This window comes from Xenopus tropicalis, chromosome 7 (assembly GCF_000004195.4).
Source record: "Xenopus tropicalis strain Nigerian chromosome 7, UCB_Xtro_10.0, whole genome shotgun sequence".
Classification (NCBI taxonomy): domain Eukaryota; kingdom Metazoa; phylum Chordata; class Amphibia; order Anura; family Pipidae; genus Xenopus; species Xenopus tropicalis.
The window spans coordinates 133,532,474-133,557,460 of NC_030683.2; the positions used below are offsets into that span (position 1 = coordinate 133,532,474).

At 47.5% G+C, this 24,987-nt stretch overlaps 3 protein-coding genes across 3 annotated transcripts; all 3 read left to right on the top strand.

Annotated features, from left to right (window-relative positions):
* The first annotated feature begins 4,407 nt into the window (after positions 1-4,407).
* Positions 4,408-14,485, top strand: LOC116412216. Its single transcript, XM_031905937.1, has 2 exons — positions 4,408-7,926; positions 13,848-14,485. Exons 1-2 carry the CDS (start codon positions 7,562-7,564, stop codon positions 14,419-14,421), a joined length of 939 nt encoding a protein of 312 aa, XP_031761797.1. The 5' UTR covers positions 4,408-7,561; the 3' UTR covers positions 14,422-14,485.
* Positions 14,486-19,757: 5,272 nt separating this feature from the next.
* LOC108645586 (zinc finger CCHC domain-containing protein 3-like) lies at positions 19,758-22,423 on the top strand. The gene has a single exon (XM_018090752.2). The coding sequence runs from the start codon at positions 21,299-21,301 to the stop codon at positions 22,400-22,402; it is 1,104 nt and encodes a 367-aa protein (XP_017946241.2). The 5' UTR covers positions 19,758-21,298; the 3' UTR covers positions 22,403-22,423.
* Positions 22,424-22,647: 224 nt separating this feature from the next.
* LOC101732841 (zinc finger CCHC domain-containing protein 3-like) lies at positions 22,648-23,773 on the top strand. Its single transcript, XM_012954522.3, has one exon. The coding sequence runs from the start codon at positions 22,670-22,672 to the stop codon at positions 23,771-23,773; it is 1,104 nt and encodes a 367-aa protein (XP_012809976.2). The 5' UTR covers positions 22,648-22,669.
* The last annotated feature ends 1,214 nt before the right edge of the window (positions 23,774-24,987 follow it).

Consider the following 24,987-nt stretch of genomic DNA (forward strand, 5'->3'; position numbering starts at 1 on the left):
TGATGAGACAGTATTGCATTTGTTTTGGAACTGCCCTTATGCACAAGAGGTATGGAAAGTGGCAGGTCCTCTTTTTAAAAATGGCGGGGGTCTTAGCAATTTTAATCATCTTATGGTTTTATATGGTCTTTTTGTATGTCCTAATAAAAATCAATACAATGTATGTTGGATGAGTATTAATTGTTTTAAAAATGCCATCTGGAAAACACGAAATATTTTACTTTTTAAACATGATTTTATTGATGTTAAAAATTGTATTAAAATTGCTTTTAGTGACATGTATATATATTTTTTAAGAGATAAAAAACATTTGGGGACTGAGAAAGCTATGTCTGTCTGGGGTTTTAAACACTGGAATGACGTTTTAATGTGATTTTACTGCTTTCTCTTTTTTAAAAATTGTATAAATCCTCTCTTAAGCTTTGTATATATTTTATATTCAACAAAGTATTTTATGATTCTTTTATTCTGTAACTCAATAAAGCTTTGTTGAAACCTTAGTGCTAAAGCTAATAATATTCTGTACCTTAGCCCTGGGGGGGAGTGTAAGGGGCAGATACAGTCACTGTGTTACATACAGAGAAACCTTTACACTGGGGCAGTTTATTCCCAGAGGGGCTGTTTGTAACAGCAAAGTGACTAAAGCTTTTGTCTCAGCTTCTGCCTCTGTTTCCAACCTCTGTAACTTATATTTGTTACACAGCTCAGTATTTGAGATCATTACAAGGGGGAAAGTCCCACAATAAGGATTCAGCTAAAGTCTCTCCCCAAGCTCAAAGTGCCAGAGCAGGACTTCAGTTATTTAGGGAGCAGCCATACAGGACTGTGATTGGTTGGCCTGTATGCATGTTTAATAGGGAACAGGCAGAGACTAGAGCAAGCATAGGAAAGAAGAATATTGTGAGTGTCTAGTAGAATTAAGTCTAAAACAACTGGACTTTTCTGAGTTTTTCTTGAAAACGTTTCACCACTCATCCGAGTGGCTTCTTCAGTTCAAATGACTGGTAGGGAATTCCCCGGTATTTAAACTCTTGATGGTAGTAGAGTCACAGACATCCAATAAGAGCCAATCAGAGCCATTGGCTCTAGAGAGCTGGGAAAAGTATATTAAACAATACAAAAGAAAACTATAAAACCCACATTACATTACAGGGCAACACATAAACCAGTCCTGTCTGAATATTATGGTTCTCATTTTTAATCAGCTTTTATGTTTCTATGAGATGTTACCTGCAGTTTCATAATTTACTATTATCTCTACTATACTATTATAAGTTCTGTTTCCAAGTAAATGGGACTTTGTGTTCATTTCAGGTCTCAACAAAATAACGTAACATTTGGGCAGAAATATAGAAGCTAAAAGGCCGGCGCTTGAGGTGAGTATGGCAAATATCTCCACACACACACAGTGTTTTTGCCTTTGGTGCTCAGATAGGCCGGGATCATTGTGATCCAAACACTGCAGAAGAGCAGCATGCTGAAAGTGATGTACTTGGCCTCATTAAAACTTTCTGGTAAGCTCCGAGCTAAAAATGCTAAAACAAAACTAACAGCTGCCAGAAGCCCCATATACCTAATAACTGAGTAAAAGCCAATAGCTGAGCCCTCATTGCACTGAATGATGATGGTTCCAGGGGAAGTGTGAATGTCCAGTTCCTGAAAGGGAGGAGAAATGGCCAACCAAGTCATGCAGATGATTATTTGAATGGATGAGCAGAACAAGACTACAGAATTGGACAGTTTGACTCCCAGCCATTTTCTCCATGAGCTCCCTGGCTTGGTGGCTTTGAAAGCAACACAAACCATGATAGTCTTGGCCAGGAGAGAAGAGACAGCTATGGAGAAGGTGATTCCAAAAGTGATGATGCGCAGCATGCAGGTTATATCCACAGGGCGACCGAGGAACAGAAACACACTGAGGAAGCTCAGCTTGATGGAGACAAGGAGGAGGAAGCTCAGGCTCCGGTTGTTGGCTCTCACTATGGGGGAGTCCCGGTATGTAATGAAGGCGCCTAATATAAGTAGAGTTGTAAGAAAAGACAGATCTGAAATTGATGAAAAAAACACAGAAATCCCATCATTAGTGCTCAAGAGAAATTGTTCTGTTCTTGCAATACACTGATTTTTTTCTCTCATTGGGCCATTCCATGTCTGGGGATCTGATGCAGTTCTCATTATCTGTAACAATAACAAAACAAATGCAAAATAAAATATATTTGGTTATCGGTGATAAACGATTAAAAGAATAAAATTAAGAGTGTACTAATGCTAGCACTGCGCTATGAATACTGTCACGTACAATTAGGATAATTTGGTAGTTAAATGGACACAAATCCCAGCACTAAAGCTGCCCCACAGCGCCCCCTAGTTCTCTATAGAAGTTGATAAAAAACATAATTACACATGGAAACCAATTCACCAATGAGAAATCTACTACTTAATTAAAGATGGCCAATGAGGATGCTGATTCCCAGCACTGTGTCAGGCCCCTTGCTGGTACGGAAAATATAGTGTTGGTGGATGGAGCACGCCAGGACCACTTCTCCATGAAAACGTATTCTTTATTTCATATCTCCATTAAAAACATGTTGCAAAAAACCACACCATGAGCTTAATGCGTTTCGTGGCCTGCTGCCACTTCCTCAGACTCTATAACAGGTATACACACACACCCACCAGTACCTTAAATACCCAAGTGAGACCCACCCCCATGGTATACATTAACCTCCAGGTTACCAACTCAACCCTAATTGAAATGCATATACAAACATAAGATTAAAATATTAAGCAGTTATACATAAAATCAATAAATAATCTCATGTCTGAGGGGTGACTCTATGACACTTATACTAAGTCTCAAAAAAGAGAAATATAATATGATTCACTCCTAAGATGTATCCCATTAATGGACTGGTGTGGTTATGGTACAATTGCTGGTACCTTACATATAGAGATAATGATGGCATTTTCCCGTCATTATATGGCACAGGAATCAGACATGGGGATAAAGGGACAGACTTGTTCAGTGCTGGGAAACTGTGCTTATTGCTCCCAACTCCAATTGCAGGAACAGAGAACAGGGAGCCGGATTTACTCACATCAGCTGGGATTCTCATTGGGGGATTCTTTTGCATTTTAATGCAGTTTTATTGGGCAATATTGCTTTAAGAATACAAACCTGATGTTGCTGGACTACAGCTCCCAGCATGCCTCACCCTTCATTATATGTTACATTATTCTGGGATTTGTAGTCCGGCAACAGCTGAGTAACGTTTGGTTGAGCCGCGCTGTGCCGCAGGGTTTAGTGTCCCTTTGAGACTTCAGTTTGGCCAAATTCAAAAGCTGAATCCTACATGACATAACTTCTAGATATAAAAATATTTGTTTCATTATTACATTACCTAAAAGCTCAATTTCCTTACCTTTCTCTGTTCTGTTGCATAATGGTGAGTCCTGCAGACGTACTGAGCCCCATGATCTCCCCCCACTCGGGCAATATATTTATATCAATAATGAAATGAGTGAAATGATAAACTGGCTGGATCTGTAGGAGGTTCTTTTGCCTCTGGGGCAAGTGCACTTGTTCACCTTAGTTTATATAAAATAGAGAGCCATTAAACTGCCCCTTATCTCATTATAAGGAACCCCAATATAGCGCACCCCAGCTTTAGATGAATCTGTATTCCTTGTACTACAACCTGCCCCTTATGGAATCAGTTCAAGACCCCAGCAACTCTATACACAAAACTTACTTTCTTTCTTTCTTTCGACTTACTGTTAGGGTGAGCCCCTTTATCCCACGACCCCCAGGCCAAAAGGCACTTAGGTGCAAGGGTCAATGGGAACCTTCACACAAAGGCTAGGGCACGCCCCTTTATCCCACGACCCCCAGGCCAAAAGGCACTTAGGTGCAAGGGTCAATGGGAACCTTCACACAAAGGCTAGGGCGCGCCCCTTTTATCCCACAACCCCCAGGCCAAAAGGCACTTAGGTGCAAGGGTCAATGAGAACCTTCACACAAAGGCTAGGGCACGCCCCTTTATCCCACGACCCCCAGGCCAAAAGGCACTTAGGTGCAAGGGTCAATGGGAACCTTCACACAAAGGCTAGGGCGCGCCCCTTTTATCCCACAACCCCCAGGCCAAAAGGCACTTAGGTGCAAGGGTCAATGAGAACCTTCACACAAAGGTTAGGGTGAGCCCCTTTATCAGGCAAGCCCCTTTTATCCCATGACCCCCAGGCCAAAAGGCACTTAGGTGCAAGGGTCAATGGGAACCTTCACACAAAGGCTAGGGCACGCCCCTTTATCCCACGACCCCCAGGCCAAAAGGCACTTAGGTGCAAGGGTCAATGGGAACCTTCACACAAAGGCTTTTTTTTATCTTTTGTGAAACAGATACTAATGAAAGAACTTGAGCTTCAGGTAAAAGACACCTTCTGCCTTCAGGATTGTGCATCACCTCGATCATATGATGTGACTTTTTATAGTGAATCTGTTTGTGTGGAGATTTTTGAAAGATTTAAGGCAAAGAGAAACATGGCTCCTTTGGAGGATTTTGATGTACTCCCACTATACTTTATGGAGGAAAAACCTCTTTTTCTGCACATGTTTAACGCGTTTACTGATATGGGTCTGATTCTGGCCTTTTTGAAAAAGTTCTGCAGTAAAATTGAAGGAGGTATAAGGCAAACAAACTGCTTTCAAATATTTAATGGAAACCTGAAATTTTGGGTGAAGCTCAGGCCTGACCCGGATGGCATTGGAGGAGTTAAGCACCCTCCGGCAAATTTTTCTATTGCTGGAAACAGGGGTTTTTTGTATTACCCCGGCCAACCCAAGTACTGTAGGCAATGTTTTACTTATGGCCATATCCGTGATGACTGCCCTAAGGGTAAGTGCTGCCGCAATTGTGGTAATGTGGGCCATGAAGCTGGCGCTTGCATGCAGCCAAGGCGTTGTGATATATGCGGAAGCCAGGAGCATCCGGCTAGAAACTGCCCCAAAGTTTCATCAGCTAGAATGTCCTATGCAGAGATTGTGAAAAGGGCTGAACCACCTGAGGCTGAAGGGTGAGGGGAACTGGGGGGGGGCTGTCTCTGAGTGACAATTCTGAAAATGTTGTTGCTGAAACTGAATTAACTGTGATTGAGCCAACATCTGAGGAGGCTACACTGGAGAGTGTGGGGGAAGTGCCTAGAGTGGAAGAGAGTGTGGCCCCTGATGGTAGCCATACTGCAGGTGCATCGGAGGAATTCTTGATTGAAAGTGCCGTGAGTCCACTTTCTGATGGAAATATCGCTGAAGAAATTGTCTGGGACACGGCTGGGGATGAGGAAGCGGTGGAGGAGTCAATGGACGTGCAAAGTGGTAACAAAAATCTTGCTGTGCATGAAGTGTGTAGTCCGGCTAAAAGAGCTCAACCATCTACTGTCTTTACTGCTGGGGATTTGGGGGAGGGGGTTTCTTCATGTTCCAGGCCTGAGACTCCTGCAATTTTCAGAGAAGCCGTACAATCGCCTGACCAAAGCTACTTGGAAAGTGAGAGTGTGGAGAACCTGCAGAACGTTTGTTTCTTCAGCTGCAGTTCTAGAGAATCCTAATATGCTTGCATGGTGTAACAACTTCACCTTTGCATGTCTCTCAAGATAGTCTCCCTAAATGTAAGGGGGTTTTCATCAGTGGCGAAGAGGGCTGCTGTGCTAGAATTGATTTCTGTATTTTTTCTGAGCATTTTAGTTTTGGTAGGATGAGTACTCAGGCCATTCCTTTTTCTGATCATGTTATTCTTTGTTGGGAAGTCATGTTAAACAATACATTTTCCTTTGGGCGGGGATTATGGAAATTAAATTTGAAGCTATTGGAGGATAATGAGTGCAGGGAACAATTTGAGTGCTTATATAGAAAGTGGTGTATGGAGAAAGGGAATTTTGTTAATATACTGGAGTGGTGGGATTGGGCAAAAGGTAAAATAGCCAAGTTTTTTAAACGGGAAGGATATAAGAAAGGCAGATTGAGGAGAAATATGTACGATGGGTTATGTAATAGGCTGCAAATGCTGTATAAACTGGGAAATGCTGCTGTTGATGTAGAGGAGGAAATGATTAAGGTTAGAAAGGAAGTTCAAAAGACAATTAATGAAAGGGGTAAAAGTATCATTTATAGAACCAAGGTTAAGCATCTTGATAATGATGAGAAATGCTCACGTTTCTTTTTCAAAAAAATGTGTCATAAAAGAAGTGTTTTTGTCAAAATTCTAAATAAGGAGGGTGATGAGGTATATGGGGGGGAAATGCATAAATGTATCAGAGAGTTTTATGGGGATTTGTTTTGTGGGAGCAGAGAGGAAATTGACACGGAGTTCTTGAATATTATTGATATTATTGATTGACAGTGAAGTCGATGGCCTTAAATAAAACTCCGGGTAGTGACGGGCTAATCTGTGAATTTTATGTGAAATACTGGGATATAATTAAGGAGGAGTTTTTGGAATTGTGTAAATATATTATGCTGAATTTTATGTGAAATACTGGGATATAATTAAGGAGGAGTTTTTGGAAGTATGTAAATATATTATGCTGAATGGAGTGTTGTCTAGATCAATGAAGGAAGGGGTTATTGTTTTAATCTTCAAAAAGGGGGATCGGCGGGATATTAGAAACTGGCGACCGATCACATTATTAAACTCCGATTATAAAATTCTGGCAAAGATGGTGGCGAACAGGTTGCGGCTGGTTGTGGAGAAGTTAGTTGGTGAATCTCAAGCGTGTGCGGTGCCTGGGCGGATAATTACGGAGAATTTAATTTTGTTACGTGATATTATTTCTTATGTTCAAGAGAGAAATTGTTCCATGTTTGTTGCTTCGATAGATCTAGAGAAAGCATACGATAAGGTCTCACATAAGTTTCTGTTTGCTGTTTTAAATAGGATGGGGGTCCCAGAGAGGTTGCTAAAAGTGATTAAGGGGTTCTATTCTGATATTGTGAGCAGGTTGTTAGTTAATGGTTCTTTGGGTGAGAGCTTTAAGGTATTGTCTGGTGTGAGGCAGGGGGGCCCCTGTCTCCTATTGCTTTTATTTGTATAATGGAACCTTTATTGAGATTAGTGCAGAAAGATAAAGTTATTAGGGGATTTGATGTACCGGGGAGTGGGGGGAGGAAGGTTAAATCTTTATGTTACATGGATGACATTGTTATTTTGTGTGAGTCATATGTGGCGATACATAGGGTGACGTTATTGCTAAATGTATTTTGTTGTGTATCAAATATGAGGGTTAATTGGAGTAAGTGTAAACTTTGTGTTTTTGGCAAAGATGTGGAACTAGAGGAGGATGTGATAGAGGTAGCAAAGGATGGAATGGAGGTGCTAGGGATCTTTTTTGATAAGGGATTGAGTGGGGGAGTGGTGTGGAATGCTGTGGGTGAGAAAATTGCAAGAAAATTGCGTTTTTGGTGCCTGAGAGACTTATCTTTGGCTGGGAAAGTGATTGTGGTGAAAACTTGTTGTCTATTATTATTTATGCAAGTAATGTATTCCCTCCGGATACCAAGTGTGTGCAAAAAATGAATAGGCTGATTTTTGTTTTCTTGTGGGGGTCCCGTATGGAGAAGTTGAGGAGAGAAATTGTGTATAAGCAGCAGAAAAATGGTGGGTTGGATTTACCAAATATTTGTGTGTTTGTGCAGCTGCAATATTGGGGCTGTATTGTGAGAATACTAAGTAAGGATAGCTGCTGTGCTTGTATGATTCAGTATATGGGCGGGTGGCTGTTTAGGCGGTGGGGATGGCAGGCTAGAGAGTTAAATAGACCTGTTCATTTTGAAGTTCCTAAGTTCTATTTATGTCTGAAAGAGTTTAGGGATACATATGAGCTGGAGAAATTGGGAGTAGAAGAGAAAAATAAAAAAGTTGTTAAACAATGGATAAGGGGGGGGCGGAGCCAAGATGGCGGCTTGAGAGGACGTGTTTGCTGTGAGCTCCTCACCATACAGATTATCCTGAACAATATTCAGCTTCTAGAACTCTTACTTCGACACCCCGTTATATGACTAACATCCCTGCTGACAATGGGGAAGCATACTGCCAAATCCGCTTCAGCCAAAATGGACAAATACCTTAGTTCATCTCAACCACCGCCGGAGTCTATTTCAGAGCGCGAACGTGCTGCGTCTCCTACGCCTCCCACAGCAGAACAGGCCCCAACATCGCATGCGGAGCCGACAAATCGTGACATACTCCAGGCGATAACCGACTCTCACACTAGCATGACATCGCAGCTGGACACTATCAAAATCGACATTTCGCACCTGAGACAGGACTTGCAAAACCTGAGAGAGAGGACATCGGAAGTGGAACTCCGAGTCTCTTCCCTGGAAGATGCAACCCGCCCGATGCCAGAGGAATTATCTCGCTTAAACAAACAAGTCGCAGATGCCATGCTCAAAGCGGATGATCTGGAAAACCGCCTGCGCCGTAACAACCTACGCCTAGTTGGTCTACCGGAAAATTCAGAAGGAAATAAACCGGAGCGCTTTGCTGAGGACTGGCTGCGGCAAACTCTAGGTGCGGACCAATTCTCCCCCTTCTTAGTCATAGAACGGGCACACCGGGTCCCCACCAGGCCTCTACCACCCGGGGCAAATCCGCGCCCACTAATTATGAGATTTCTCAACTACAGGGACCGCGATGCGGCCCTGTCTGCCGCACGGGCCAAAGGGCAGCTGACCTACAACGGGGCCCCCATCTCTCTATTCCCCGACTATTCCATCTCGGTTCAGAAACAGCGTGCCTCCTTCATCGGGGTGAAACGGAGACTGAGATCCGAAGGGTTGATTTACTCAGTATTATTTCCCGCTAAACTCCGTATTATAGACGGGCCGAACACGCACTTCTTCTTGTCATCGGCTGAGGCGGATCGTTGGCTCGACTCCAGAGGAGCCCACGGGAATCAACGAGCTGGCTCCCCAAGACAGTGAGGACGCACTGCGCCACCCGTGAGTACATATGAACCCCCGCGGCCCTTCCTAAGCACTAACTAACTTGTCCAAACTTAACCACAAGTGCCTTCCCTTGTGACCTGGTAGGCCCCCCCACGACCCGGGGCATCGATATGGCACAAGATATAGAGGGACGCGCACCCAATACCTCTACAACTCGGCCAAGGCGGAGCGTCAGTCAGTGTGCCCCTGCTCAGCATACACCACACGCTGCTAAGGCATTATACCCGGCCCTAGCAAGCTCCTCCATAAATCCGGGCTGATCCAGAGGCCCACTACATGGCGGGCATCAATTATCGACCTAAACCCTGGAATATTACCTACCATAAGCCCATCCACGCTCCACCACATCGGGAATCCTTGGGATCCCAGGACCTTGTTACTACTGCCAGGGCACCTATACCCCATACTTATTTGCCAATGCAGGACATCGCTCCTATCACTCTACTATGGCACCAAAACCTAACATAGAAGCGTCAGTTAAGGATGGTGAGGACGGACAATGGCTCTCAAGCACAGTGCTACTACTCCTTCTCCATAAAAGTTTTTCTGTTATGGGTACAGGCCCACCCAAGTTCGGGGGGTGGGCAGGGGGGGTGTTTGGGTTTCTATGGGCCCCTGTTTGTTTGGTCCCTACTGCTTTTCCCCTACTCCATTTCCCGCAACGGAACTACAACCTCACCCAGCGAGTCACAATGGCAAACTATAAAAGTGCCACCAGTACAACCCCAACGATGCAGCATCGCACCAGTGCTGTAATTATGCTTATGGACACTAGTTCAGTTACCAATACCCCACTACACCTACCATGTCGGATACAAACATAATATCCTGGAATACTCGGGGCCTGAACTCCAAGTTCAAGCGAGCTCAACTCTTTGACTACATTAAACATTGGAAACCTGATCTGCTCCTACTCCAAGAAACCCATCTAGTCGGCCAAAAACTTCTGTCTCTCAAAAAACGCTGGGTCGCCCACACTTATCATGCCCCCTTCTCAACTCATGCGAGGGGGGTATCTATCTTGGTCCGTAAAGGTGTACTGTTTGAATGTTTGGGATTGAACACTGATTTTTACGGTCGTTATATTGTTTTGCATTGCAGAATCGCCAATCAGCTCATAACACTGGCCAATGTCTACAGCCCCCCTCCCGCAGACAATGATTTATTGGGAAAAATTTATACTGCAATAGCCTCATTTCCCAGTGCCCCTATATGCCTTCTTGGGGACTTTAATGCAGTCCTTGCCCCACACCTAGACAGGTTGGGACAAACGGGTACCCAATCTACTACTCTAGCTAAATGGGCAGATGCCTTAAGCCTCACTGAACTGTGGAGATTGAAACACCCCCAAGAAAAGCAATACTCGTGCCACTCACCAACCTATGGTTCCCTATCCAGAATTGACCTAGCATTTGCATCAACCGGCTTTGCACAATTGACGGTCTCCGCGGAATATCTCCCCAGAGCCTTCTCTGATCATTCCCCACTGCTTATAACACTAAATTTATCCACGGAAGCCAGACGAGCTGATTGGCGGTTATGCCCATTGTGGTTATCAAATGAAATAGTGAGGGAACCCTCACAGACTGAATACACGGCATATTGGGAACTCAACCAGGGCTCTGCCCCTAGGGAAGAACTATGGGAGGCGTCCAAGGTAGTGGCCAGAGGTACCTTAATAAGTGCAATCGCCAAAGCCAGAAATAAATCTAAAGAGGAGGTCAAAGAGGCTGAGGCTGCCCATGGGGAAGCAGAAAAAGATCACATAAATACGCAATCAGAAGAGTCACAACAACTCCTTAGTCAAGCACAAAGAAATGTAGAGCTAGCACATACCAAACTCACTAGAAAGAGACTACTTTATACCAACCAAAGGATCTTTGATCAGGGGGAAAAGGCAGGCAAACTGCTAGCCTATCTCTCTAAATCCAGGGACTCACAGACGTTAATCCCTAGAATTAGAGACCCCAATGGAGTCCTTGCTACGACCCCTTCGGTCATCCTTGACATCTTTGCCAAATATTATCAGGACACATACCAGTCACTATATCAGGCCACTCCAGAGGATCTCACAGCCTTCCTCAACAAGATAGAGTTCCCAACTCTACCCCCAGCAGAAGCAGCCCGTATGGATGCTCCTATCACTGAAATGGAAGTGGCTGAGGCATTAGCAGCGCTTCCCTCGGGCAAGACCCCGGGGCCGGATGGATTCCCGGTGGCCTGGTACAACCTCCAGGGCCCCTTGCTAGTACACCACCTCCACCAGACGTACCTCAACGCAATAGAAAAGGGACAGTTACCCCCCTCCTTCTACGAGGCCACTGTAGTCCTCATAGCCAAAGAAGGTAAGGACCCAGAACTATGTGACTCCTATAGGCCCATATCGCTTATAAACACGGATGCTAAAATATTTGCTAAGATACTGGCAAGTAGGCTAGCTAAGGTAGCCCCCCTGCTAATACACGCGGACCAGTCAGGCTTTATGCCAGGGAAATCTACCTCTCATAATCTCAGGAGGGTCTATACTCATCTGCAAATAAAACATGACAACTGTGGCTCACGTGCCTTGGTCTCACTAGATGCGGCCAAGGCATTTGACTCGGTTGAATGGCCTTACTTATGGGAAGTGCTGAGGAAATTCGGCCTTGGACCTCAGTATATTAGCTGGATCCAACTGCTATACAAAAAGCCAAAGGCCCGTATTAAAATCCATGGTACTCTTTCTGACTCTTTTCCCCTCCATAGAGGTACTAGGCAGGGCTGCCCCCTGTCGCCTCTATTATTTGCCTTTGCCATTGAACCACTTGCCCTGCAGATACGACAGTCCCCCGACATAATAGGCTATAAGTTGCACACTATGGAAGACAAGCTTGCCCTATATGCAGATGACTTGCTACTCTTCCTAGCCGATACCTCCGCTTCCCTACGGGCAGTACTTCAGACACTCTCCCTATTCGGCAGCTACTCAGGCCTCCGCATCAACAGAGCCAAATCAGTAATTCTCCCAGTAGACCCCGTACAGAACCCCCCTGCAGATACCCATGGCCTACGCTGGGTTACTAAATTTCAATACCTTGGCATCCAAATCTCACCCTCAACCGCAGTATATGTTGCAGATAACATTGTACCTCTTATAGACCAGCTCAAGTCCACAATAACCTTCTGGGCCAAACTCCCTCTTACACTATGGGGAAGAATAAATCTGTTTAAAATGATCTACCTCCCCAAATTTTTGTATAAACTACACAACTCACCTGTCTGGGTCACTAAAAAGATCTTCCAGAGAATTAACTCACTATTGATTCCCTTCATATGGGCCAACAGAACCCCTAGAATAACATGGAAAGCATTAACAGCTCCACTATCAGATGGGGGACTGGCACTTCCACATTTACACCTATACTTCCTGGCTAGCCAATTATATTATGCACACGCTTGGATTCATACTGACGGGAAGGACCCAGGTATCCTCATCCTGTCACACCAAGCCGGCTCACTGGAAGTAGTCCAGAATGCCTTATACAAAAAGCCCTCAGACTACCCCAAATGCCCCACCACTGGTACCGTCCCAGTTAAGGCATGGAAAGTTGCAACTAGTTTACTACAATGCCCTACTCCCCCCATTTCCCCCTTTCTCCCTCTATGGAACAACTCTAATCTGCCGCACCTCCAGGGCCTCCAAGACGTCCAGTACTGGGCTCAAAAGGGCATCAACTACCTAGGTGATATCCTGGACAATGGGAAATTCCCTTCCTTGGAACAGCTCCGAGATAAGTTAAATAGACAAGACCTTCAGGTATTCTGCTATTTTCAGCTCCGACATGCCTTCAAAGCCCAATTCTCAACTTTGGAGCCAGAGCTCACCCCCTCGAACCTAGAGTCAACATTAAGAAACCCCCAAACAGGTAAATTAACCTCTAGACTATACAAAACTCTGCTCAACTCCATCCCGTCCCCCTTTAACACCGCTCGCCGTAAATGGCAGCAAATAACCCCAAACATGACCAATGAACAATGGAGCGAGACCACAGAAGTATTATATACCGACTTGATCTCACTTCGGGATAGATTAATACAATACAAGTTCATCCACCAACTCTATATGACACCCACTAAACTGCAAAAAATGGGACGCAACCCTGAGGCTACATGCCCCAGATGCCATCAGACAGGGTCCTCCTTTCTACATCTAGCCTGGGAATGCCCACCAATCCAGAGATACTGGTCCAAGATAATAAAATATATGGTCGACAACCTGGGGTTCCCCAACTTATGCACACCAGAAATATGCCTACTGGCCCAGCTTGAGGATCTTGTGCCAGATAACAAAACTAGATCCCTCCTCCGCACTATCCTATACTATGCTAAAAAAGCGGTAATATTAAACTGGTTGGGAAACAACGCTCCCACAGTGAAAATATGGCAGACCCTTATTAACACCGCTCTACCCTCTATCAGAATCACATATGAAGCCCGGGGGTGTCCCACTAAATTTGAAAAAATCTGGTCCCCATGGCTGGAGCTAAATCCCGGCACACCTGTAGGAATATGAGGCCCCCAGGCTACTAAACTTCACACTCAACATGGAGGACTATGCTAACCTGCCGTAACCCTCCAGAATAAGAATTGCCATGTGCCTGCTCTAGAGTTCATATTTCAGTACTGTATGTCTCCTTTTTCCAAATTTCTGTATAACACTGTGCACATCACTGTATGTAACTTGAATTGTGCCAAAAAACTGTGTATCTCCGTTGCTCCCTCCTCCCTTCCCCTTCCTTATCCCTCCCCCCTTCTCCTATGTTATAAAACAATAAAAAATGATACTATAAAAAAAAAAACAATGGATAAGGAGGAATGAGCGGGTAAGTAACATGGATGGGTTGAAGTCTGATGATTCTCTGAGATTGTGGAAAAAGTTGCAAAAGTCTGAGTTGGCAAAGCGTCAGCGGGATGTGGTATGGATGTCCCTGCATAAGTGCTTGCCGACAAGGGAATTTCTGGGGAAGCGGGGATTGTGTAGGGCTGCGGTGTGCCCAGTGGGGGGGTACGGTGATGTTGAGACAGTAGATCATTTATTTTGGGGTTGTGTGTATGCTCGTGAGGTTAGGGATGGGCTCAAACCTTTATTTAGAGAGTTATGTGGGTTGGAGACTGTTACCTGGGGAACAATTATGTTCGGGCTGGGTGTTGCTAACAAAGTGAAATCAAGAGTATTATGGCTGTTGTTAGGCTGTATTAAAGAAGTCCTATGGGATGTTAGGAATCTATTAATATTAAAAAACCAAGTGATTGGGAAAGAAATGTGTTTAAATATGATTTTGGGGAGATTATATGTGTATTATTTGAGAGATGTTTATCATTCAAATGCTACTGATGCAGAAGGCGTATGGAAGTATAAAAAATGGCGGTTTCTCATCAAATAAATATGTATGTTTTTTTTTGACTGATTTAATTGTCATTTAAATAAAGGTGCCACGATGATGTAAATTGAAAGATTTATTGTCTAAATATTTGACTGAGTATCTTTCTAACCACTGAGTGGTTTAAAAAAAAAAAATGCAGAGGCAGCAGAAAGTAGAAGGCGCCGCGGATTGCTAGCCGCCAAGGCTAGCTAAACTGGCCGGCCCTCCGCTCTCCCTATGCTAATGCAGAGGCAGCAGAAAGTAGTGGGCGCCGCGGATCGCTAGCCGCCAAGGCTAGCTAAACTGGTTGGCCCTCTGCTCTCCCTATGCTAATGCACAGGCAGCAGAAAGTAGAGGGCGCCGCGGATTGCTAGCCGCCAAGGCTAGCTAAACTGGCCGGCCCTCTGCGGCCCTCTGCGGCCCTCCGCTCTCCCTATGCTAATGCAGAGGCAGCAGAAAGTAGAGGGCGCCGCGGATTGCTAGCCGCCAAGGCTAGCTAAACTGGCCGGCCCTCCGCTCTCCCAATGCAAATGCAGAGGCAGCAGAAAGTAGAGGGCGCCGCGGATTGCTAGCCGCCAAGGCTAGCTAAACTGGCCGGCCCTCCGCTCTCCCTATGCTAATGCAGAGGCAGCAGAAAGTAGAGGGCGCCGCGGATTGCTAGCCGCCAAGGCTAGCTAAACTGGCCGGCCCTCCGCTCTCCCTATGCTAATGCAGAGGCAGCAGAAAGTAGAGGGCGCCGCGGATTGCTAGCCGCCAAGGCTAGCTATACTGGCCGGCCCTCTGCGGCCCTCCGCTCTCCCTATGCTAATGCAGAGGCAGCAGAAAGTAGAGGGCGCCGCGGATTGCTAGCCGCCAAGGCTAGCTAAACTGGCCGGCCCTCCGCTCTCCCAATGCAGAGGCAGCAGAAAGTAGAGGGCGCCGCGGATTGCTAGCCGCCAAGGCTAGCTAAACTGGCCGGCCCTCCGCTCTCCCTATGCTAATGCAGAGGCAGCAGAAAGTAGAGGGCGCCGCGGATTGCTAGCCGCCAAGGCTAGCTAAACTGGCCGGCCCTCCGCTCTCCCTATGTAAGAAAGTACAGGGCGCCGCGGATTGCTAGCCTTCAAGGCTAGCTAAACTGGCCGGCTCTCCCTATGCTAATGCAGAGGCAGCAGAAAGTAGAGGGCACAGCGGATTGCTAGCCGCCAAGGCTAGCTAAACTGGCCGGCCCTCTGGGGCCCTCCGCGGCCCTCCGCTCTCCCTATGCTAATGCAGAGGCAGCAGAAGGTAGAGGGCGCCGCGGATTGCTAGCCGCTAAGGCTAGCTAAACTGGCCGGCTCTCCCTATGCTAATGCAGAGGCAGCAGAAAGTAGAGGGCGCCACGGATTGCTAGCCGCCAAGGCTAGCTAAACTGGCAAGCGGTCTGCGGCCCTCCGCTCTCCCTATGCTAATGCAGAGGCAGCAGAAAGTAGAGGGCGCCGCGGATTGCTAGCCGTTAAGGCTAGCTAAACTGGCCGGCTCTCCCTATGCTAATGCAGAGGCAGCAGAAAGTAGAGGGCGCCACGGATTGCTAGCCGCCAAGGCTAGCTAAACTGGCTGGCTCTCCCTATGCTAATGCAGAGGCAGCAGAAAGTAGAGGGCGCCGCGGACTGTTAGCCGCCAAAGCTAGCTAAACTGGCCGGCCCTCTGCGGCCCTCCACTCTCCTTATGCTAATGCAGAGGCAGCAGAAAGTAGAGGGCGCCGCGGATTGCTAGCCGCCAAGGCTAGCTAAACTTGCCGGCCCTCCGCTCTCCCTATGCTAATGCAGAGGCAGCAGAAAGTAGTGGGTGCCGCGGATTGCTAGCCACCAAGGCTAGATAAACTGGCCGGCCCTCTGCTCTCACTATGCTACTGCAGAGGCAGCAGAAAGTAGAGGGCGCCACGGATTGCTAGCCGCCAAGGCTAGCTAAACTATCCGGCCCTCCGCTCTACCTATGCTAAGGCAGAGGCAGAGGCAGCAGAAAGTAGAGGGCGCCATGGATTGCTAGCCGCCAAGGCTAGCTAAACTGGCCGGCCCTCCGCTCTCCCTATGCTAATGCAGAGGCAGCAGAAAGTAGAGGGCGCCGCGGATTGCTAGCCGCTAAGGCTAGCTAAACTGGCCGGCTCTCCCTATGCTAATGCAGAGGCAGCAGAAAGTAGAGGGCGCCACAGATTGCTAGCCGCCAAGGCTAGCTAAACTGGCCGGCTCTCCCTATGCTAATGCAGAGGCAGCAGAAAGTAGAGGGCGCCGCGGACTGTTAGCCGCCAAAGCTAGCTAAACTGGCTGCCCCTCTGCGGCCCTCCACTCTCCCTATGCTAATGCAGAGGCAGCAGAAAGTAGAGGGCGCCGCGGATTGCTAGCCGCCAAGGCTAGCTAAACTGGCCGGCCCTCTGCTCTCCCTATGCTAATGCAGAGGCTGCAGAAAGTAGAGGGCGCCACGGATTGCTAGCCGCCAAGGCTAGCTAAACTGTCCGGCCCTCCGTTCTCCCTATGCTAATGCAGAGGCAGCAGAAAGTAGAGGGCGCCATGGATTGCTAGCCGCCAAGGCTAGCTAAACTGGCCGGCCCTCTGCTCTCCCTATGCTAATGCAGAGTCAGCAGAAAGTAGAGGGCGCCGCGGATTGCTAGCCGCCAAGGCTAGCTAAACTGGCCGGCCCTCCGCTCTCCCTATGCTAATGCAGAGGCAGCAGAAAGTAGAGGGCGCCATGGATTGCTAGCCGCCAAGGCTAGCTAAACTGGCCGGCCCTCTGCTCTCCCTATGCTAATGCAGAGTCAGCAGAAAGTAGAGGGCGCCGCGGATTGCTAGCCGCCAAGGCTAGCTAAACTGGCCGGCCCTCTGCGGCTCTGCCTATGCTAATGCAGAGGCAGCAGAAAGTAGAGGGCGCCGCGGATTGCTAGCCGCCAAGGCTAGCTAAACTGGCCGGCCCTCTGCGGCTCTCCCTATGCTAATGCAGAGGCAGCAGAAAGTAGAGGGCGCCGCGGATTGCTAGCCGCCAAGGCTAGCTAAACTGGCCGGCCCTCCGCTCTTCCTATGCTAATGCAGGGGCAGCAGAAAGTAGAGGGCGCCGCGGATTGCTACCCGCCAAGGCTAGCTAAACTGGCCGGCGGTCTGCGGCTCTCCCTATGCTCTCCCTATGCTCTCCCTATGCTCTCCCTATGCTCTCCCTATGCTCTCCCTATGCTCTCCCTATGCTCTCCCTATGCTCTCCCTATGCTCTCCCTATGCTCTCCCTATGCTCTCCCTATGCTCTCCCTATGCTCTCCCTATGCTAATGCAGAGGCAGCAGAAAGTAGTGGGCGCCGCGGATTGCTAGCCACCAAGGCTAGATAAACTGGCCGGCTCTCCGCTCTCCCTATGCTAATGCAGAGGCAGCAGAAAGTAGAGGGCACCGCAGATTGCTAGCCGTCAAGGATAGCTAAACTGGCCGGCCCTCCGCTCTCCCTATGCTAATGCAGAGGCAGCAGAAAGTAGAGGGCGCCACGGATTGCTAGCCGCCAAGGCTAGCTAAACTGGCAGGCCCTCCGCTCTCCCTATGCTAATGCAGAGGCAGCAGAAAGTAGAGGGCGCCGCCGATTGCTAGCTGCTAAGACTAGCTAAACTGGCCGGCCCTCCGCTCTCCCTATGCTAATGCAGAGGCAGCAGAAATTAGAGGGCGCTGTGGATTGCTAGCCGCCAAGGCTAGCTGAACTGGCCGGCCCTCTGCGGCCCTCCGCTCTCCCTATGCTAATGCAGAGGCAGCAGAAAGTAGAGGGTGCCGCGGATTGCTAGCCGCCAAGGCTAGCTAAACTGGCCGGCCCTCTGCGGCCCTCAACTCCCCTCCGCTCTCCCTATGCTAATGCAGAGGCAGCAGAAAGTAGAGGGCGCCGCGGATTGCTAGCCGCCAAGGCTAGCTAAACTGGCCGGCCCTCTGCTCTCACTATGCTAATGCAGAGGCAGCAGAAAGTAGAGGGCGCCGCGGATTGCTAGCCACCAAGGCTAGATAAACTGGCCCGCTCTCCGCTCTCCGCTCTCCGCTCTCCCTATGCTAATGCAGAGGCAGCAGAAAGTAGAGGGCGCCGCAGATTGCTAGCCGCCAAGGCTAGCTAAACTGGCTGGCCCTCCGCTCTCCCTATGCTAATGCAGAGGCAGCAGAAATTAGAGGGCGCCGTGGATTGCTAGCCGCCAAGCTAGCTGAACTGGCCGGCCCTCTGCGGCCCTCCGCTCTCCTTATGCTAATGCAGAGGCAGCAGAAAGTAGAGGGCGCCGCGGATTGCTAGCCACCAAGGCTAGCTAAACTGGCCGGCCCTCTGCGGCCCTCCACTCCACTCCCCTCCGCTCTCCCTATGCTAATGCAGAGGCAGCAGAAAGTAGAGGGCGCCGCGGATTGCTAGCCGCCAAGTCTAGCTAAACTGGCTGGCCCTCTGCTCTCCCTATGCTCTCCCTATGCTCTCCCTATGCTCTCCCTATGCTCTCCCTATGCTCTCCCTATGCTCTCCCTATGCTCTCCCTATGCTCTCCCTATGCTCTCCCTATGCTCTCCCTATGCTCTCCCTATGCTCTCCCTATGCTCTCCCTATGCTCTCCCTATGCTAATGCAGAGGCAGCAGAAAGTAGAGGGCGCCGCGGATTGTTAGCCGCCAAGTCTAGCTAAACTGGCTGGCCCTCTGCTCTCCCTATGCTAATGCAGAGGCAGCAGAAAGTACAGGGCGCCGCGGATTGCTAGCCACCAAGGCTAGCTAAACTGGCCGGCCCTTCGCTCTCCCTATGCTAATGCAGAGGCTGCAGAAAGTAGAGGGCGCCGCGGATTGCTAGCCGCCAAGGCTAGCTAAACTGGCCGGCCCTCTGCGGCCCTCCTCTCTCCCTATGCTAATGCAGAGGCAGCAGAAAGTAGCGGGCGCTGCGGATTGCTAGCCACCAAGGCTAGCTCTCCCTATGCTCTCCCTATGCTCTCCCTATGCTCTCCCTATGCTCTCCCTATGCTCTCCCTATGCTCTCCCTATGCTCTCCCTATGCTCTCCCTATGCTCTCCCTATGCTCTCCCTATGCTCTCCCTATGCTCTCCCTATGCTCTCCCTATGCTCTCCCTATGCTCTCCCTATGCTCTCCCTATGCTCTCCCTATGCTCATGCAGAGGCAGCAGAAAGTAGAGGGCGCCGCGGATTGCTAGCCAGTGATCGCTTCTCGGCCTTTTGGCGAAGATCTTATGAGTATCTGAGTCATTGGGTGCCAAGAAACGTGACCCTCGGCCTTTAGGCATCGGCAATTAATTGTCTTAAGCCTAATGCTGCTATTGGGGGTTCACCTTTTTCTTGGCAACGGGTGGCGATCACCCTCCACTGCGGCGTGATCCCTATTCTGAGGGGGAAACCGTGAGTGCTTTGGATTACGATGGAAATCGCTGAGGAGACCGTTCCAGCTTTTGCTCGAGTGAGGAACTCGGTGCGCATCATCGTTGAAGACGCGACGACAAAAGAGAGCAAGTTGCTGCATGTCGTGAATACCATCCTGGGAGATTTCGGCCATGTAAGAAAAGGCGAAATTTTGGCAATCCAGGATTATCCGAAAAGGCGGATTTACGATGTGACCTTTGTCGGAGAAGGTGTGTTTTCTAGCTTCTGGAAAATTTATTCAGAAAATCGTGAAGATATTCGTCTTCGGGGATATAAGGTTATCCCACATTTCGCTCGAGAGGAAATTCTACTGGTGGTAAAGTCCTATTCACCCTTTGTAATTCGGAAAGAGATAGAGGTGGTGTTGAATAGGTTTTGTGAAAAAGTGGAGTTCGTGGGAAAAGTTCTTAATGAACTCGGTATTTGGACCTCTAAGTTCAAGTACAAAGTTAAATTCAAGAAAGGTTTGTACCCTCCGGCACGTTTTCGTTTAGGAAATATAAATTTGGATGTCTTTTTTCCTGAAATGCCAGTTTTTTGCAAAAAGTGCCGTTCTTATGGTCATACAGCGGAAAACTGTAATTTGTGCTCCAATTGTGGTGAAGATACACATATGACCAAAAATTGTGTCCTTCAAAAGAGGTGTAACTTGTGTTTTCAAATGGGGCATTTATATGCAGGTTGTCCACAAAGAGAGAAAGTGGAAAGTCAAAAATCTGTTCATGAGGATCTTAGTGCTTCTCCTAATCTTGAAGTTTTTGCTGATCCGGTGTTAAGTTTTGTTTTACAGGATAAAACTACTGAGGAAAAATGAGAAGAAAAGGAAAACTTACCTGATGTTGAAATGGAGAGTGAATCAGGTCAGGTGGGAAAAGTATTGGAATTTTTGTCTGATTTTGATCTTAGTGCTTCTCCGAATTTGCAATTTCTTGAAGAGAATTTATCGGAGTCCTTAAGTCCCGTGAGTGAGGAAGGGCATCTTCATGTGACTGGTGAGGAGAGTCCTGCAGGTAAAATGTCGCAGGAAGGGCTCACGGTAAAGAGAAAGACTGGTTTTGAGTCTCTTTCCAGAGGAGAGAAATTGTATAGATCTTACAAAGGGAAGTCCATTCAAGAGCTAAAGGAAGTTGTAAGTGATTGGTCAGATGAGGAAGAATATGGTAAATTAGGCAAATATTTCGAAGAAATTCCTAATAAGAAAGAAGCTCGGAAAAAGATTTTGAGGTACATTAAGAATCTAAAGTGACTCTTTTAAAATTAGAAAATATATATATATAAAAATAATAAAATGATTGGTTTCTATGATTATGTAAAGTGATTGGTGGTTTTCCTACTGTATTGCTTTATTACTGATTGAAACCTTACTGAGTCAGAGGTGCCCAGGAACATTGCCCCTTGGCCTTGTAGCATCGGCTATCAGCCTTAAGCTACATGCTGCTTTTGGGGGGCATTCTATCCTGGGCAACGGGAGACGATCACCCATCACTACAGCGGTAACCCTTATCGAAGGGAGAAACTGTGAGCGGCTCTACGATGGCGGCGAAGGAAGAATCGGTTCCTGTCTTTGTCCGAGTCAAGAACACGGTCCGAATCCTAGCGGCTGATCCTTTGAATCTGGAGAAGAACCTGGCTTTCATCGTGCAGGTGATCTTGGAGGAATTCGGCAGGGTATCCAGGAGGGAGATCCTTGCGATACAAGATTATCCGAAGAAGGGGATATACGATGTCACCTTTGATGGAGAAGGAGTTTTCCGCAGCTTTCTGAGCATCTTGGAGGCGAATTCGGGAGATCCTCGTCTGAGTGGGTTCAAAATTTTCCCACACATTACGGATGAAGTCTTTTTGGTGGTTAAGTCGTACTCCCCTTTTGTGCCACTCAAGGAGATAGAGTCGGTACTTGGTAGGTACTGCAAAAAACTTTCTTTTGTAGGTAAAATCCTGAATGAACTTGGAATATGGACTTTGAAATACAGGTTTAAAGCTATTTTCAAAGAGGGTTTGTTTCCGCCGGCGAGATTTCGTTTGGGTACGGTAAACATTGACTGTTTTTTCAGTGGTATGCCAGATTTTTGCAGGAGGTGCCGGCAGTACGGGCATATAGCAGACGGATGTTCGCTGTGCCAAGGCTGTGGTAAGGCTGGCCATGAAATAACAAACTGTTCTTCCCCAAAGAAATGTAATTTTTGTTTCCAGGAAGGTCATTTGTATGCAACCTGTCCAACAAGAAAGGTAAGCTCTGAGGAGACTGTGGCTATTCCGGGTAAGTCTTCTGTTCAGGCTGAATCTGCTTCTAAACCCCATGAAGAGGAGGATATCACTGATCAAGCTTCACAAAGTGGGCCTAAAGTAAAGCGTTCAAAAGAAAAGAAAGAGAGAGATAAAGAAAAGAAAAGAAGGAAGGAGACCCCGGATGTAAGTCCTTCTGGTGATTCATTAGACTCTTTTCTTGATTCTATTTCCAGGGGTGAAAGACTTTATGAGGCATACAAAGATAAAACAAATAAAGAAATTTCAGAGATTTTGGAGGCATGGTCAGACGAAGAAGAATTTCAAGGTATACATGAGTGTATTAGTAAGACTCCTGAAAAGAAGGATGTTAGGGCTGCAGTTTTGAGCCATATTAGGGAATTTAAGTAAATTTTAAATAAAATAAAATAAAAATTGGTTACAGTGATGTTGTAAAAGTGATTGGTGGTTATTCACTATGAAGCTTTTATTACTGATTGAAACCTTACTGAGTCAGAGGTGCCCAGGGACATCGCCCCTTGGCCTTGTAGCATCGGCTATCAGCCTTAAGCTACATGCTGCTTTTGGGGGGCTTTCTACCCTGGGCAACGGGAAGTGATCACCTTTCACTGCAGTGATAACCGTGATCTGGGGGGGAAACTGCGAGTGTTCTTCGAGATGGCAGCGAAAGATGACGTCGTTCCTGTTTTCGTCAGAGTGAAGAATTCAGTGAGAGTCGTTGCAGCTGACCCTTTGAACGTTGAGAAAGGCTTGATCTACGTTGTTGAAGTGATACTGGAGGAGTTCGGGAGAGTCTCCAAGAACGAAATTCTTGCGATCCAGGACTATCCGAGGAGAGGCATCTATGATGTTACTTTTGAAGGAGAAGGTGTTTTTCATAGCTTCGTGAGAATCCTGGAGGAGAATCCGGCTGATCCGCGGTTAAGCGGATTTAAAGTTTTTCCGCATTTTGCAGAGGAGGAGATCTTTTTGGTGGTTAAAACGTATTCACCATTTGTGCCTCTTAAAGAGATCGAAACGGTTCTGGGAAGGTATTGTAAAAAGTTGACCTTCGGAGGTAAGATTTTGAATGAGCTGGGAATATGGACCTCAAAATATAGGTTCAAAGCCGTTCTTGAAAAAGGTATGTACCCACCAGCGAGGTTTCGATTGGGAACTGTTAACATTGATTGTTTTTTCAGTGGAATGCCGGAATTTTGCAGAAGATGTAAGCAGTATGGACATCTGGCAGATGGATGTGTCCTATGCCAGAACTGCGGTATAACTGGTCATGAATTTAAAAGTTGTCCTTTACCAAGGAAATGTAATTTTTGTTTTCAAGGAGGACATTTGTATGCAGCTTGCCCAAAAAGGAAAGTTAAACCGAAGGAGGTTGATGTGACCGTGGGTAAGTCATTAATGCAGGTTGAGATGGCCCCTATTTTTCATAATGAAGAGGAGCCCACAGACCAAGCATCACAAAGTGAGTTTAAGGTTAAAAGAGCAAAGGAAAAGAAAAGAGAAGAAAAGAAAAGGAAAAAAGAGGAAACAGGTGTAAGTTCTTCTGCTGAATCTGTTGATTTTGGTCTTATTAAAACTCTCTCTAGAGGAGAGAAGCTTTACTGTTTTTTTAAAGATAAGTCGTATGATGAACTTATGGAGGCCTTGGATACTTGGCCGGATGCAGAGGAGCAGCAAGATATATTAAAGAAATGTGGTATAGGTCGAGCGGATAGAGAAGTAAAAAGAGTGGTGTTAAAGTATTTCAGAGATTTAATGTAAAAACTTTTTAAATTTAAAAAATTTTCAAAAAAATTAAATAAATGAGAAAATATGGTTTCGAGTGATACTGTGAAGTGATTGGTAGTTTACTACTTTATCGCTTTATTACTGAGTTGAAACCCTAATGCAGAGGCAGCAGAAAGTAGAGGGCGCCGCGGATTGCTAGCCGCCAAGGCTAGCTAAACTGGCCGGCCCTCTGCGGCCCTCCACTCTCCCTATGCTAATGCAGAGGCAGCAGAACATAGAGGGATCCGCGGATTGCTAGCCGCTAAGGCTAGCTAAACTGGCCGGCCCTCTGCAGCCAGCTGCTCTCCCTATGCTAATGCAGAGGAAGCAGAAAGTAGAGGGCGCTGCGGATTGCTAGCCGCCAGGGCTAGCTGAACTGGCCGTCTCTCTGCGGCCCTTCGCTCTCCCTATGCTAATGCTAATGCAGAGGCAGCAGAAAGTAGAGGGCTCCGCGAATTGCTAGCCACGAAGGCTAGCTAAACTGGTCGGCCCTCTGCGGCCCTCCGCTCTCCCTATGCTAATGCAGAGGCAGCAAAAAGTAGAGGGCGCCGCGGATTGCTAGCTGCCAAGGCTAGCTAAACTGGCTGTCCCTCTGCGGCCCTCCGCTCTCCCTATGCTAATGCAGAGGCAGCAGAAAGTAGAGGGCGCCGCTGATTGCTAGCCACTAAGGCTAGCTAAACTGGCCGGCCCTATGCTCTCCCGATGCTCTCCCGATGCTCTCCCGATGCTCTCCCGATGCTCTCCCGATGCTCTCCCGATGCTCTCCCGATGCTCTCCCTATGCTCTCGCAGAGGCAGCAGAAAGTGGAGGGCTCTGCGGATTTCTAGCCACTAAGGCTAGCTAAACTGGCCGGCCCTATGCTCTCCCTATGCTCTCCCTATGCTCTCCCTATGCTCTCCCTATGCTCTCCCTATGCTCTCCCTATGCTCTCCCTATGCTCTCCCTATGCTCTCCCTATGCTCTCCCTTGCTCCCTATGCTCTCCCTATGCTCTCCCTATGCTCTCCCTATGCTCTCCCTATGCTCTCCCTATGCTCTCCCTATGCTCTCCCTATGCTCTCCCTATGCTCTCCCTATGCTCTCCCTATGCTCTCCCTATGCTCTCCCTATGCTCTCCTATGCTCTCCCTATGCTCTCCCTATGCTCTCCCTATGCTCTCCCTATGCTCTCCCTATGCTCTCCCTATGCTCTCCCTATGCTCTCGCAGAG

Excerpts from the sequence above, each read along its gene's own strand:
- LOC108645586 (XM_018090752.2), top strand. The coding sequence starts at position 21,299 with ATGGCGGCGAAGGAAGAATCGGTTCCTGTCTTTGTCCGAGTCAAGAAC.
- LOC101732841 (XM_012954522.3), top strand. The coding sequence starts at position 22,670 with ATGGCAGCGAAAGATGACGTCGTTCCTGTTTTCGTCAGAGTGAAGAAT.
- LOC116412216 (XM_031905937.1), top strand. The coding sequence starts at position 7,562 with ATGAATAGGCTGATTTTTGTTTTCTTGTGGGGGTCCCGTATGGAGAAG. Across the intron at positions 7,927-13,847 it reads GTTGTTAAACAATGGATAAG|GAGGAATGAGCGGGTAAGTA; the intron begins GGGGGGGCGGAG and ends ACAATGGATAAG.